At 33.3% G+C, this 17,440-nt stretch overlaps 1 protein-coding gene across 5 annotated transcripts in view; it reads right to left on the reverse strand.

The window, feature by feature from the left end:
* TBC1D12 (TBC1 domain family member 12) overlaps positions 1–17,440 on the reverse strand; it is a 74,960-nt gene that overhangs the window by 36,858 nt on the left and 20,662 nt on the right. For 3 of the 5 annotated variants that reach the window (XM_011361539.2, XM_023531425.1, XM_023531426.1), the window contains exons 2-3: positions 15,244–15,367; positions 13,617–13,700 (exon numbers count right to left, since the gene is read on the reverse strand). In XM_011361539.2, coding sequence (XP_011359841.2) covers positions 13,617–13,700; positions 15,244–15,367 — 208 coding nt within the window. Of the gene's footprint in view, positions 1–11,877; positions 11,915–13,616; positions 13,701–15,243; positions 15,368–17,440 lie in introns of all 5 variants that reach the window. The other 2 variants (XM_023531427.1, XM_011361538.2) reach the window with 2 other exon arrangements.

Consider the following 17,440-nt stretch of genomic DNA (forward strand, 5'->3'; position numbering starts at 1 on the left):
TAAAAATTATTAATTATATTACACCTTGACCTATGAGTATATATCTCTTTAATATTCTATATGATGGATGAAAGAAGAAGTATAATACATAAAGAACTTCTATTACACACCAAAGTACAACAGTTGACTAGAGAAAAAGCATCTGTGCAATTATTGAGTAGTGAACTGAACAAACGCTTTTGATCATGAACATTATTTTTACTTAAAAGAAAAACTGGGTGTAGTGATGTCAGAAACATGGTGGACTGAGAGATGTCTCTGGATCTCTCCCCTTAAAACAACAATAAGCTGACATCTAAAACTCAACAAAAAACACCCAAACTGCACCCAAACTGCACACCAGCACATCTGAGCATGGGATCTGCGCATAAAAGCTATCACAAATCAGAACCTCAGGTGTCAGGTGGTAAACTGGGAGAAACAAAGAATCTCCCTCTCACAGGTTCCCTGTAGGAGAATAGGGAGGGAGAAGATGCAGCCATTTCCCTTAACAGTTCTGACTGGGAGTGCTCCGCGAGGCCAGGAGCAGTGCCCAGTCATCAGGGCAGAAAACAGAGAAGTGGGAAGGCAGAAAAACAGTTGATTTTTATCAGCTGTGGTTGCAAAACCGAGGCTGAGCCACAGCTCCGATCCCTCAACCCAGAGGACTCCTCCCCCCATACCCACCAAGACGGAACACTGTGGATCCCCAGAGGAATCTGAGCAAACGCTACCAAAACTGTCGCTAACATTGACAGGAACTGAGACTGAGGGTAGTGAGCATGATTAAACATCTATAAGGAAAGAAAAAGACATTATTAAGACTTTTTTATATAAAGGAGAGATCCAAGAGGCATAGACGCCATTTACTGGAAACCAAAGCAAAAACACCTTATTTACAACAGGCTATGGACCATTATATAATAAATCTTCTTTCTGGAAAAAAAAAAATACAGGATACATTTCCATTAATGCCCAGGCGGGGAAACAGTCCATTAAACACCATGAACAACCAAGGTGACAAGAAAGAGAAAAATCTCCAGTAAATAAGCTTACAGACATAGGAATATGTGACTTAAATGACAGAGAATTCAGGATGATACTTCTGAAAAAACTCAGTGAGATCTGAAACAAATCATATCAACAATTTCAGGAATTGAAATAACACCTAGATGAGCAGAGCAAGGAGATTGAAACCCTCCAAAAGAATCATATAGAACTTCTGGAGATGAAGAATGACATAGCAAGCTTGGGAAACAGAGTCGACCAAATGGAGAAAAGGAGCAATGATATCGAAGATAGAAATCTAGAAATAAATCAGAAGGAAGAAGGGAGAAGCCGAAGAATGAAAAATAATGAAAGAGAAATTACAAAAAGTAGCTGATACCATCAGGAGAGAAAGCATAAGAATAAAAGGAATTCTCAAAGGGGAGAAAAGAAGAAAGGATTAGAAAGCATTTTCAGACAAATACTTGACGGGAATTTCCCAAATCTAAGGAACAAGCTGGGGCTTGGAATTCAAGAAGTCAAAAGAACACCCAATTATCTCAACCCAAAAAGGCCCTCTTCAAGACACATTGTATTAAAATTATCAAAAATCAACAACAAACACAGAATTCTCAGGGCAGCTAGGGAAAAGAAGATCATAATCACTAAGGGAAAACCCATTAGATAATCATCGAACTTCTCAGCACAAACCTCACAAGCCAGAAAGGAGTGATATCAAATATTCAAACTATTAAAAAAAAGGAACTACCAGCCAAGAATAATGTATCCAGCTAAGTTCTCCTTTAGATATGAAGGAGAAATAAAGACCTTTCCAGACATACAAAAATTGAGAGAGTTCTCCATTACGAGGCCTGCACTACAAGAAATACTGAAAGGGTCAGCTCCCCGAAAACAAAATGACAAAAAACATAATACATAATAAGGAGTAAGGTGACTATCAGGCAAATAGAAGCAAAAGAGTGTAACCCTTACTAAGAACAGGGCATTACAAGCTTAAACATTAAGAGAATTGCTATAGCAAGATAGTAATAAACGTTCAGCATACATAGGAACAAACTGAGATAACAATGACTGAAAAGGGGAGGATTCAAAGATCCAAATTTGCAAAGTGGAATGGAGATAAGGAACGTGCAGAATATATGTGTGTGTGTGTGTGTGTGTGTGTGTGTGTGTATCCTTTACATATTCATAATGGTAACCCCACGCCAAATATTCAGAACCGAAGTATATAACATAAAACAAGAAGGATCAGAAGGAAAACCCACAAAAGCTGACCAAAATAAAGAACATAGAAACACAAGGACAAGGAAGCAATGGAAACACCAAGCTACCAGAAAGCAAAAAGATAAAATGGCTATAAGAAGACCTCATAGTTCAATAATCACCCTAAATGCAAATGGACTGAACTCACCAATAAAAACGCACAGAGTTGCAAATTGGATCAAAAAGCAAAACCCAAAAGCAAAACCATATTCTGCCTCCAGGAGACATATCTCAGCTCCAAAGAAAAATATAGACTCAAAGTGAAAGGGTGGAAAATGGTATTTCAAGCAAATGGCATTCAGAGAAAAGTGAGAATAGTGGTACTAACATCAGAGATGAAAGAGGGTATATTACGACAGACACTGCAGAAACACAAAGGATTATACAAGAATACTATGAAAAAGTATATAATAACAAATTTAATAACCTAGAAGAAATGGACCAGTACTTAGAAAAATACAACCTTCCTAGACTGAATCAAGAACGGGAAAATCTAAATAGGCTGATCAGCAATATGGAAATTGAAACAATCATCAAAAAACTACCAAAAAGTAAAAGTCCAGGACCAGATGGCTTCACCAGTGAATTCTACTGAACATTCAAATAAGATTTAATACCCATTCTCAAACTCTTCCAAAAAATCGAAGAGGAGGCAACACTTCCCAACTTATTTTATGAGGCCGATATCACCCTGATACCAAAACCTGGTAAAGATAACACACGCACACAAAAAAAACTACAGACCAATATCTCTCATGAACACAGATGCAGAAATCCTAAATAAGATACGAGCGAACCGAATATAGCAACATATTAAAAAGATTATACACCACAATCAGGCTTCATCCCAGAGGCACAGGGATGGTTCAATATATGCAAATTGATTAATGTGATACACATAAACAAATTAAAAAATAAGAATCATATGATCATATCAATAGATGCAAAAAATGCCTTCGAGAAGATTCAGCACCCATTTATGATCAAAACACTTAACAAAATCGGTATAGAAGGAAAATACCTTAATATAATAAAGGTCATATATAACAAGCTCTCAGCCAACATTTTACTTAAATGGTGAAAAACTAAAAATCTTCCCTCTAAGATCAGGAACGAGGCAAGGCTGTCCACTATCGCCACTGTTATTCAATATAACATTTGGAGGTCGTAGCGAGTACAATCAGGGAAGAGAAAGATATAAAAGGCATCCAAATAGGAAACAAAGAAGTCAAACTCACTATTTGCAGATGACGTGATTTTCTATATAGAAAACTCCAAAGACTCCACAAGAACACTATTAGAAACAATAAGCAGATACAGTAAAGTTGCTGGATACAAAATCAGTGTTCAAAAATCCATAGCATTCCTATATTCTAATAATGAAGTGCCAGAAAAATTAGTCAAAAAAATAATTCTTTTTGCAATTGCAACAAAAAGAATAAAATACCTAGGAATAAATCTAATGAAACATGTGAAGGACCTATATAATGAAAACTATAAGACCCTATTAAAAGAAATCGAAGAAGATACAAAGAAATGGAAAGATATTCCGTGTTCTTGGATGGAAAGAATCAACATAGTTAAAATGATCATATTACCTAAAGCATTATATAGATTTAATGCAATCCTCATCAAAATCCCATCGGCATTTTTTAAAGAAATAAAACAAAAACTCATCGGATATCTATGGAAGCACAAAAAGACCTCAAATTGTCAAAGCCTTGAAAACCCATATCCGAAAAGATATTTGCACACCGATGTTCATAGCAGCATTATGCATGGTGGCCAGGGCATGGAAGCAATGGAAGTGTCCTATGATAGATGATTGGCTAAAGAAGCTGTAGTACATATATACAATGGAATATTACTCAGCCACAAGAAAAGATGAAATACTACCATTTGCAACAACACGGATGGATCTTGAAATAATCATATGAAGCAAAATAAACCAGACAGAAAAAGTTGAAAATCACATGATATAATTTATATGTGGAATACAAATCTAAAAGCAACAAATGAACAGGACAAACAGAGTCTCATGGACATAGACAATGGACTAGTGACTACCAGAGCGGGGAGCAGGGAGGTAGACGGGGGAAAAAATTTAAATCATTTCTTCAATTAAAAAAAAAAAGAAACAGTTATATGATTTCCGATTCCACAGTACAACTTCCCTTTAAGACACTACCGCTTGTCTACAGCCATGCTACCCTGAACAAGCCTGATCCCTATATGATCTCGGAAGCTGAGCAGGGTCGGGCCTGGTTAGTGCTTGGATGGGAGACCACCTAAGAAGACCCGGTGCTGGAATAGAACCAAATAAGAATATCCACAATTATCTAAAAAGTCTATTAAAACTTCTTCTCTTTACTATCTACATATCTTTGTGAAGCCAGATTTTCTTCACACACTTAAATTAAAACAACATAGCGAGGAACTGAATGCAGGAATAGATATGATAATCCAGTTTTCTTTTGTTAAGCCAAACATTAGAGATCTGCAAAATGGTAAAACAATGCCACTATTCCCACCAGTTTTTTAAAATAGTTTTTAAAATAGAGTTAATGTAAATGTTACTTGCATTAACATGTAATGACTTTATTATTGTTGTTTTGAATGAATTAATAAAAATGTCAACATTTCAATTTTGGGTTTAGCAATGATTGATAAACACCATAAACTAAAATTCTTCGAGGTTCTTAATAACTAAGAATCCAAAAAAGTTGTGCTGCTAAAATGTTTGAGAATTGTTGACCAAGAGAAACCACTGAAAAACTAAAACAAAGGTATCTCTAATAAGCTAATAGTAGAGATAAAATGGAGTACTAAAAATACCAATTTAATCAAAAGAAGGCAGGAAAAGGAAATAAATAAATACCAAATGGAACAATTTAAAAAGAAATAGCAAGATGGTAAATTTAAACTGAGTCACATTGATAATGACATTAAATGACACTCACTTTAAAAAGCACAGGGTATCGGACTCCATCAAAAGATTCAAATAAATGTTGTATACAAGAAATCCACTTTGAATACAAAGACCGATAAAACATTAAAGGATGAAAAAACAAATTATCATGCAAACACTAATTAAAAGCAAGCTGCAATGGCTAAATTAAAGTCAGACAAAAACGTCATAATAAGAACTATTACCAGAGCAAAAACAGACATTACATTAATGGTAAAGAAGTCAATTCATCAAGAAAACAAAGCTTCAAAACATGTGGAGCAAAAGGAGAAAAAGCCAAGTAGATAATAGTAAAGAATAGTAATAGTAATAGTTATAGTAATAGTTATTACTTCTATCTAAGTAATTAATAAAATAAGTAGGCAGAAAACCAGCAAAATTATACAAGACTTGAACAACGCTATCATCTAACATAACCTAACTGACATTTATACAATACTTACCCAACAACTGCAGAATACAGTCTTTTCAAGAGTGCCTGGCTCAGACGGATTCATTGTTTAATTCTACCAAATAAGAAATGATATCAATTCTCTACAATCTCTTTCAGAAGACAGAAGCAGAGAGAATATTTCCTAATTTCATCTATGAGGACAGCATTACCTTAATATCAAAACAGCCAAAGACATTACAAAAAATACTACAGACCAATATCTCACATGAACACAATGCAAATAACCTCAACGAAGTATATTAGCAAATGGAATCCAACAACGAAGAAAAAGGATTATATACCCATGACCAAGGGGAACTTATCCCAGGTATGCAAAGGTGGCTCAACATTCGAAAGCCAATTAATATAACCCATCACACATCAACAGACTAAAAAAGAAAAATCACAAGATCATATTAATAGATACAAAAAAAGCTTTTAACAAAATTCAACACCCATTCATGACAAAAATTCTCACTAACTAGGAATAGGAGGGTATTTTCTCAACTTGATAAACAACATCTATAAAAAATCTGTAGTTACTATCATATACAGTGGTGAAAAGCTCAAAATTTTCTTGCTAAGATGAAGAACAAAGTAAGGATGTCCCCTCCTATCACTGCTTATTAATATCATATAAAAAGTCTCAGCTAATAAAATAAGACAAGAAAAGGAAACAAAAGGTATACTGACTGGGAAGGAAGAAATAAAACTGCCTTTGTTTGCAGATGCCATATTCATCTACGTAGAAAATCCAAAAGAATAGACAAAAAACTCCTGGAACTAATGATTATAGCAAGGTTGTAGGATACAAGGCAAGTCAATCACTTTCCTATAAATCAACAATGAACATGGAATTTGAAATTTAAAACATATTAACATATACATTAGTATCCAAAATAATGAAATTCTTAGATATAAATCTAATAAAATACATACGAGATCTATATAAGGAAAATTATAAAAGTCTAATGAAAGATATCAAAGAACTAAATAAATGAAGAGAGATTCCATATTCCTGTGTAGAAGAGTCAGTATTGTCAACATGTCAATTCTTAAATTTATAGATTCAAAACAATCCCAACCAAAATCCCAGGAAGTTATTTTGTGGATACTGACAAAGTAAATCTAAAGTTTCTATGTAGAGGCAAAAGACCCAGAATAGCAAACAGTGAAGAAGAAGAATAACGTTGGAGGACTAATACTACCTGGCTTCAAGACTTACTATATAAAGCTACAGTAATCAAGACAACGTGATATTGACAAAGGAAAAGACAAACAGATCAATGGAACAGAATAGAGAGCCCAGGAATGGACCCACATAAATATAGTCAAATGATCTTTGAAAAAGGAGCAAAGAAAATACAATGAAGCAAAGACAGTCTTTTCAGTAAATGTTGCTGAATAACTGGACATCCACATGTAAAACAAAAATAGACACAGACTTTATGCTCTTCATAAAAATTAATTCCATAGGTCTAAATGTAAAATGAAAAACTATAAAACTCCTAGAAGATAGGAAAAAACCTAGATGACCTTGGGTATGATGATGGCTATTTAGATATAACACCAAAGGCACAATCAAAAATAATTGAGAAGTATGACTTTATTAAAATTAAAAGCTTCTGCTCTGTGAAAGACTGTGAAGAGAATAAAAAAACAAGTCACAATCAGGGAGGAAATATTTGCAAAAGATACATTTGATAAAGAACTATTAAAAAGTATACAAAGAACTCTTGAGTTCTATTCTTACTGTTTTAAGAAAATTAACAACCCAATTAAAAAATGGCCAAAGATCTGAAGAGACATCTCACTAAAGACATACAAATGGCAAGGAAACATATGAAACATATGAAAAGGTGTTCTAAACATTATATGTTAATAGGGAATAACAAATTAAAACATTTTTAAGATGTTTAATTTAATTAATTAAGATACCATTACACACCTATTAGAATGGTCAAAATCCAAAACACTGACAACACTGAATGTTGGCAAGGATGAACAATAAATAGGAACTTCTCATTCATTGCTAGTGGGAATGCAAAATGATACAGCCACTTTGGAAAACAGTTTGGCTGTTTCTTATAAAATTAAACATGTGATTACCAGACAATCCAGCAATCAGGCTCCTTGGTATTTACCCAAATGAAATGAAAACCTGCACATGGGTGTTTGTAACAGCTTTATTCACTATTGCCAAAACTTGTAAGCAACCAAAATGTACTTCATGGTGTGAATAAATAAACAAACTATGGTACATCCAGATAATAAAATAGTATTCAACACTAAAAAGAAATGCTTTCGAGCCATGAAAAGACATGAAGGAAACCTAAATGCACATTCCTAAGTGAAAGAAATCAATCTGAAAAGGCTGAATACTGTATAATTTCAACTATATATGACATTCTGGAAAAGGCAAAACTATAGCGTCAGTAAAAAGATAGTTACCAAGGATTAACGGGATAAGGAAGGATGAACAGACAGAGCAGAGAGATTTTTAGGGCGATGAAATGACTCTGTACAATGCTGTTAATGGTAGACACATGTCATTTTACATTTGTCAAAACCCATAGAATGTACAGCACAGAGTGAACCTTAATGTAAACTATGGACTTCGAGTGATGATGTGTCAGTGTAGGTGCATCGACTGTAACAAACGCACCACACTGTGATGCAAGATGTCAACAGTTGAGGAGGTTATGTGTATGTGGGAACAGGGGAGTATACAGAAATTCTCTGTACTTTCTGCTCAATTTTGTTGTAAATCCAGAACTTCTCTAAAAAATAAAGTTTATTAATTTAAACACACACACACATACAAATTGAATTTAGCAAAATAGAGAATAACTGTGACTAACTGTAACTAACAGAAATGCAAAGTTGGTTAAACAATCAAAAAACTTTACAACGTTTTTACAATCCCTTTCCAAGAAAAAAGGCCAAAACAGACTGCATCTGAGCTTTCCCTCATCTGGATGGATGAAGAAAACTATATAACTAGTGCCACCAAGAACCTGAGACATAAATTCAAATCTCTGAAGGATGGCATCGCCTTAGCCTTCAAACTGTTTTCTACATGTAATGTTTTAAATATTATATCCAGCACCCAAGCAAAGGTACCTACGCACATACTGAGATAAAATAGCATCTGCTAACAAGAACTATCAGAACAATATTCAATATAAACAGACCTACAAATTTCCAGACATGAATAATAAGACACAGGCTATGAAACAACTATACTTACTATGTTTTAAGGAGATAAAGGTCAAGCTTGAAATTTCAGCGGGGAACTGTAAAGTGTAAAAAGTGATATAGCAGATTTGAAAAAAAGAACCAACTAGAAACACAAGAACTGAAAAACACAAAATCAACAGTAAGAACTCAATGTATGTGGCCAAGGGATCTACATTCTTAACACATTCCCTAGGCAATCCACTGTGTTTAGGAACCAGATTCACAGACAACTATAATAAATCTTAAATTCTTCATTTGCACATTTCTAACTTAACTTCTATAATGCCTCCAAAACTACTTTTCTAATATATGAATTTAATGTCTCAGTACCTTAATAAAATCCAACTCTCTTACCTTGTGACTAATGATCCTTCACCATCTACCCTACATTCCTGATATATTGGCCTACTAACTAAACAAGTCTTATGCATTCTTGGTTTGCTCATTCAATTTTCTCCTTCTAGAATGGTTTTCCCTATCTTGTCTACCTAGTGAACTCCCACTAGTACACTTCAGAATATATGACTTGCATGTGATCTCTGAGCAGAATTAATCATTTTTCTATGCTTTCATTAATCTGTACTCTCATACTTTGTTCACAATTCAACCACAGCACTCACCAAACTAGATCAAAATTATGTATAAGCCTCTCTGTCTCCTCCACCCCACCAACCACCACAGTTATACTAGAATAATTCAAAGGCTAGGCTCATTTATTTATATCCCAAGAACCTGAACCATTACTATTGTATTACACACAGTAAATGTATGTTGAATAAAGTATGCATTCATTGAAATGACAGCCAGACAATTTTAGAGAAGAATCTAGGATTGAATCAAGAATTTTATCCTTCAATTTCTGCTAGAGAAAGGCTTAGAGTTTGCTGATATGATGCCAAATGATGAGTTGGTGGCAGAACGGAATTCTACCACACTCTGATGCCTTGGGCTCTGTAGCTTAAAGGGCTCAACTAGAGCAGTGTACTAGGAGGAAAATGTGAGACAAGATCAGACTATTGGTTCAAAGGAAGGGTGGCGGGAGTCCTTAAACAGCTTCTTAAAGAAGTAAAATACAGGAACTGAGGAGAATAAAGAATAGAATAGGAGCTTCTCTTCCAAAAGCAATATTAAAACCAAATAGCCTGATACACACACACACACACACACACACACACTTTCTCTCTCTCTCTCTCTCTCTCTCTCTCTCTCTCTCTCTCCCCGCCGCTCCCTCCCTTTTTCCCTCTGTCTTTACCTCTGACTCGACTTTTAGTTTCAGTGGACAGTGAGAATAATCCTCTTTAAGGGTTAATGTTAAACTCACAATTAATAACTAAATTCTCGTATTTCTATATACTGTGAACAGTTTATAGACATCCAGAAAAATATTTCAGAAATGAAAGAAACTCCCCATAGGGGCATCTCTACCACTTTAAGACCCTGTCTGCTTAAGATAAAGAGGTTCTTTTATGCGACTTGGCTCAATGCTTGCAGTAGAGAGGGTTAAGGCAATTATGGTGTCATTATTAATTCTAAATTTTATTCCAGAATCTATGAATTATGAGAGATAAAAACTTACCCCATAATTCAAGCTTAATTGAAACCTTGGGGTGAAACATTTCATCACCCTCTGGCATATAGGAGTACTTTATTTTGGCAAACTTCTTAGCACAATTTTGTTTGTTTAGTCTAATTTGAAGTCTGACATAAAGATAAAATGAATACAACTTTTACTATAACTATGATATTCAAACTGTATTTATGGAATCAAATAATGGTAGGCAGAGTATTTTCAAACTGCAACCCCTTTCCAAGTCTGTCTCTAATAATAGGGGAAAAATGTTCCCTCAAATCCTAAACTGTTCAATTTGAGAACTTTTTTTATTCTTTTAGTTTTCTTTAACTAATTTAAGCTTCTCTCTTAAAGCTCATTCTTCTTCCCTCTCCCTGAAGCTCAGGCCCAGAACTATTATGAATTCCTCCCTCAATCTTCAGACCAGACAAATTAACTTTTATAAAACCAATTTATTCTCACACAGAAAAGACATAATTTATCATTAACTATAAATAAAGAACACACATTCACCTGAAAAGGTAGTTATGCACTGCCTTTTTAAAGTGACAATACATTAGGTAAATAAAGATGAAAACTTGCAAGGGTGTAACAAATTTAAGGACTTTTCAAAAATAAATTAGGACATAGTCCAGCCCCTCCACAAGTTTAACAACAGTGAAGGAAGTAGTTAATTTTTGCAGTACTCAGTCAAATTTTACACCAAAGTTATTTATATTTAAGCTTAATTAAAACCAATGAACTGTTCTCAAATGTTCTAATGCTACACATACCAATGAAGTTAGTAACCAGAAAATTAAGCTCTAACACTTTCAAAATGTTATATATTTAGCTACTGCTAACAAAACACATGTATTCTAGTCCTTCCAATAATGTTATTATTCCTGCAGTAAAAAGTTTTAAAAGCAAAGGCTTAAACTGAGAAGAGGGACCTATTCTACCTTTAGACAATTTGAAGCGCTAAGATTTAAGAAGTCAGTCAGTGTCTTAACCCTTTTTTCCCTTGCCAGTCAAAAGTTGCATGAAAGTGATTTAACCATGCAACTAAAATTTCATTCAGAAAAAGACATGAGTTATGGGAAAAAACTGAAACATCATCTAAGTACTACAATCTCATTTTCTTACTAAAGATGCCAATAAAAAACAATGCCTGGCCAAAAAAAAAAAAAAGATTACTTTCTAAGGAAAGATTGTCAATTGACATAAATAGGGTATATTCAATCTAGTATAAAATTATACTAGATGGCTCATTTGTAATCATTCTCACTTGCAGTTTGGAAGTCATAAGACAAACTATGTAGCTGCTTTCTAGCTTAGCCTATTAATTTAGAAAAAACAAAAATTTAGGTCAGTTGAACTAAAGTATAACTGAAATACTATTTACAATTAATAAATGCAATTTTTAACATGGCTCACCAACTGGTTCAAAAGGCCACAAGCAGGAATTTCACACCTGCAAGAGAACACATGTGATAATCCTCAAAAAAGAATATTATGAATATTCATGTGATTTGGGAATAGTCAAGTTAAATGCCAAACTTGAATCAGTCTGACTTTGCTCTTATCCTAAAATGATTTTTATGTTTCTTTGTTAACATGGAGAGTACTAAAATTGATCAGAATTTTAGTAAAATTTACTATAAGAATAAAAATTTTAAAAAATATTTAACCTATAAGTATCTTCCACTTATGAACTTCATGCATCTCTGAAAAGCTAAAGGTGTAAAACATGTAAAGATAAATAAGGCAAAACGAAAAAATGTACATATAAATGGTGACATTTTGGTTTTGAAACAAGCTATAGAAAAATATATGTAACACCATATATGTAAAAATATACGCATGTGAAAATAATTATACATGTTTTCCACACAAACAGAAAACTTTTAAAGGCCTAAAAATGAGAAGGGAAAGTGAAATGAGACACTTCCTATGTTCTATATTTTATAGACAGAATATAATCATGTTATTTGTGTTATTAACAACAGAGAAAAAAGTTTGTAAAGCAAACCTTACTCTCTCTACTTAGTTTATAATCTTATAGATTATACTCTGCTAAAAAATTTTTAGCATGATAATCTAATTACACTCAATAATATGGCAACTCCTTTCTGAATATCTGCTTTAAAAAAATAATTATCCTATGAAATAATACTAATACTCTAATCTAATACATCTTGCTGTTTTGCCACTTAAGAGTAAGGCATCTTTAGAAAGTGCAAAGGAATTTATTTTTCCTTAGTACTTTTAGTACTGTTCATTTTTTCAGGCAGTTTTACATGGGAATTACTAGCTATCTTCATTTTCTATAGCCTTAATAGTTTAAGATCCTGTCCTAAAATATGACAGATATGGCCTAACATTCTTCAAGACTGGTAATATTTTCATTTTTGACTTGTGATCTCAAACAGATAACATCTTTTTGAAAGGAGTGCATTTTATATTCATAATGTTTTAGAGAGTTTAAAAGTCAGACCTGTGGGAAAAAATGTCTTCAAGTGGGTAAAGAAACACAAAGTTGGAAATTTACTATTACTAATAAAAGAATATCATGCCCACCTTGAAAATGACAATTGCAGGGAAGAGGAAGGTTAGACAAACAGAGAGTAGAGGACACACACAGAAGTAGGGAAAGAGAAAGCAGAAAAAGAGAGGCAGAGACATCCCATCACATGATGAAAGAGATACATATTTTTAGGGTGGAAAAGGGTCAGTGGAACAATGGCTTCACCATCCATCACACCTCCCAGAACACAGAGGAAACCATGAAAAAGCCACCAACATACACAGTAGTACAACTAGAAAGCTCAAATATTAAGAGCAGTAGCTGATAGAAATCATTTATAAAAGGGGATATAGAGGACAGCAACTGCATTTCAACTCCACTCCCTCTTGCCATATGAAAATAAGTTGTTCTTTCCTTGACCGGTCATCAAATTTTCACACAATATATATAAAAAAGAGAGAGAATGTGGCTTTCCAAATAAAAAGAGCAGATTAAAGGCATATAGTGTATCAATAAACAGATAATTATCCACCCAGTAATTTAAACACCTACTTTAATAAAATACTGCAGAATGTTAGTTTACATAAAGATATAAAAGTGTATGCACATGCATATTTAAGGTAAACTACCATAAAGTAGGAATACAAACCTTCAATAGCAAGACCACTGTTTTGCCTCTAGAGGGCGAACTTGGTCTTCTGGAAAACTCTAGACAAGAGAAGTTACTTTCAGACTTTACCAAAAAAAAAAAAAAAAAAAAAAAAGGTTAAAACTTAAGATGTAGAGATAGCAAAAGTTCCCACACTTTCTTGATTAACAGTGTCCTTAATGTCACAGTAATTTTTTCATGGTGCCCTCCAAAACCAACAAAAATACTTAATCATTCTGTTTAATAACAACAGCAGTTATGTCCAATGATTTAATAGGATTTGTGTCCTAACAGTTAGTAGCCGTTTGAAAAAATAATATACATAAATTGAAAGAAAAGTTTTATTTCATTCTTAAATTAGCTACTAATTAAATAACAACTGATTGTACGCTTTTGTGAAATGGACAGTGTATGCCTGTTGCGCATTGTGTTATTTCACAAAACTTGAAATTGCATTGAACACCATCACCTTCATTTCCTTTCCACACTAACTTTTGCACAGCATCTGATTTTTATCAGAGCAACCTCAGAAAAACCAGATTCACAAAGATATGTTACCAGAGAAAAGAATACAGTGCCATTTAATGTTGAAATTGTGTACTACCTCAAGCTACCAGTCTCCACCATATCCGACAGATGCAGAGTAGCACTGAGTTTGCCATGGTTCGTGCTGTGCATTAGATGCAGCACATGGGGTACCCAAGCACACAGCATAATTTTAAGTCCCAGTAGCTATTTAAACTAGTCAGTACTTTAATTACTTGTAAATAAAATTAACTATAACAAATATTTTTTAAAATCTAAAAAGTATTTTCTTATATTACTTGGGAGCAGTAAAAAGAACACTATTAAATACTTTAAAGGAAGATATTTTTCCAATTTCAATGACAATTATTGCCTTGATGCAATTATTTTTTTTAAATGCTGGTTGTGTTAAATCTGATAAACTACAACTGTGGAGAGAAATAGGAAATTTCTTTTATGTCTCCTGAGCAACACCTTCTCTTAACTTAAAAATGCTACAAATTGATCCAGTCTCACTGCTTTTCAGTCTCACTGATCTCCTGGTAGTGAGGAGCACGCATTCAGGAATCAAATAAGATCCGAAATTCTTAAGAACTCAAGAATATGAATATTAATACAGATATTAAAATAACTGGCTCCTAAGTTACTAGAAACATTATACACCCACCCATCTCATAAAGTTCTTGGTTTAGGCGGAATACCAGAACAGTAACCAAGGAAAGAGTTCAACCTCAAATTCTCAGTTTTTGCTTTTTACTGTTTCTTAAGTTCACAACTACCTATATCCATAAAATCGGTGCCACTGGCAAATGCTACCATGTTCAATGGGCAAAGTATGTGGTAGAGTAGTTAGCTAACAACAACAAAGATGCTACCCAAGGAGTACCTAGGAAACAAAATTAATGTTCCGTTACTTTATAGAACTTTCACAACCACAAAAGATAATTGAAAATGTGTCGTATTTTAAAAATATAAAGTTACTAAAAATACCTATAATCCCAAAACTTTTATGTAGAAAAATAAGTATGAAAGCGGGACATGGTTAATTATCAAGAAAAGAATATTTTAAAAGCTAAGATCACATGGCTATATTAGTACTTACCTGTTGAATAATTTTAGAAGTTTTCTGAAGATTCTCTCTGGGAGGGACTTTACCAAATAATTTCCAACCAGGGGCACTATGGACAACTGATTTGAGTTCCTTTGTCCTTTTTGGAAAAAGGTTTCTGAAACACAGAAAAATTACGTGAATTGTGTTTTTGGTAACCAGGGAAATACTTAATAATAATTTTTAAAGTAGTTTCTTCCCAAAACAAATACAAAATACTTTCAAACAAAATTATTTCTACTGCTTATTTTACTGACTAGTAGACTAATAAGACTCAAGAATATCTAGGAATATAGAAGTAGTAGAATTATCAAGAGATACTAGGGAGATAAACGTATTAAAAAGAAAATGACAGCTATAAATAAAAGGTAAATATTTTAGCTTTGAATAAGCTGAAAAATGACACTAAAAGCCAAGAACTTGAGAATAAAATAAAGAAAGCTTGAATGGAATATGTAAAGGATTAAGCAATACAATCTTTTGGGTAAATATTATTTAATTATTTTCAGTAATAACTAGTTGGTAATAAAATGGCACCTACTGATCTTCCATTGCTATAATATATATATATGTATATTGTTTTGTCTAGGACAGGTATATACAAGAATACTTATTGCAAAAGAGTCAATATATAACCAAGGAAGAAAGTGCCTATCACTGAAAATCTAAAAAAGGTCCGTACATAGATCAAGCATTTTACTTATCTCCATGCCCGTATCAACTGATCATCATATTGAGGTAGTTGCTAGATAAACCTTTCATACTAACAATCAGCTCTTGGGGTAGGAGTGGTCGGGGAAGGAGAGCCTATAATGAACAACCAGCTTTGTTTGTTTGTTTGTTTTTTACAGCTACCACCAACTCTGACCACTGACCAGAATCAGATCTTTACAATCTTAATTATTCCAAATCGAAAAGCCCATAAATTGCTTGTCTCCTCATAGCAATATGTGAACAAGATAGTGCTTTTAAGGGGAAAATAATAACATTTTATTCTCTATATAAGGAATGCAGAGTTATATATATAATTAAGGCAGGATAACCATAAAATAGACGGGCATAAGCATTTTTTTTTTCAAATTCAGTGAAACACAGCTCCAAATAATATGACCTCACAGAGAATCCAGACATAGCAGCAGAATGTGGAGACCACAAGTGTAAGAAGCAGTTGTACCAAAGAACAGTAATAACCACAGATCAGAAAATTCCCCATATGTAGAGTTTTTTACAAGGCACCTTTTTGGGGTGATTATGTCTCTACTCTCTACTCTTTCTTACAATCAGATATTGTAATCCCTACCAAACACATTCTCATATGAAAAACTACAAGCTATTCATATTAATACTAAACATCAGACCTCTGTAAGTTATAGAACTCTATAAATCACAGCCAAAATGCCAAATATACATGAATCTTTGACTGTTAGAAATAATCTTGCATCACAAAAAAACCTGTTAAGATGTGTGTATGTGCTTATGTGTAAAATTAATTTATAAGAATATTTTAGACTTCCAAAATTAAGGTCAAGGAATACTAACTTCTTAAACCAAACAACAGTAGGTCTTTCAATGGCTGTAGTTTCTGAAGAATCTTGCTATGACTGGCAGGGATAAAAAGAAAAAAAAGCAAAATAAAAAAAATAAGCTCCACAATAAAAAGCCTGGTTCTAACATGTAGTATAGTACAATATTGCAATCATCATAAGTTCAGAATGAAGTTTAAATTCTCATTAAATCATTTAAAAAAAAAGCAAAATACTTAAATTTCCAATAAACTTTGGTTACTATAAGAAATTTCCATAAAATAAATATGAGCCCATGGGTATCCAATTACTAAAAAAGGCCATCAGATAATGTTCCACATTATTTTCTTATGCTACTAAGAAATTTTGGATTGGGTTTTCAGGTTATTCCCTGTCATGAAAACTATTTATAATATCCACTGTCACAGAAAACTATTTATAATGCACCTAAATGGCATATATCTGTAAGAAAAGTAATTTTTAAATATTATTACAAATATATGAAATTGCAGTAAAACAACATTACAGATCACCTGGGCTTCTTCTACCAGTTAGCCTAGGAAGAGAATCACCTCTTCATTAAATCTTAAAGAGAAAAACACGATGAACAAGTACATAAGTAGGCCAAAAATGTGTCACTCTCTGTCATTCTTCTCATGCACCATTCC

Source organism: Pteropus vampyrus, unplaced genomic scaffold (assembly GCF_000151845.1).
Source record: "Pteropus vampyrus isolate Shadow unplaced genomic scaffold, Pvam_2.0 Scaffold68, whole genome shotgun sequence".
Taxonomy (NCBI): domain Eukaryota; kingdom Metazoa; phylum Chordata; class Mammalia; order Chiroptera; family Pteropodidae; genus Pteropus; species Pteropus vampyrus.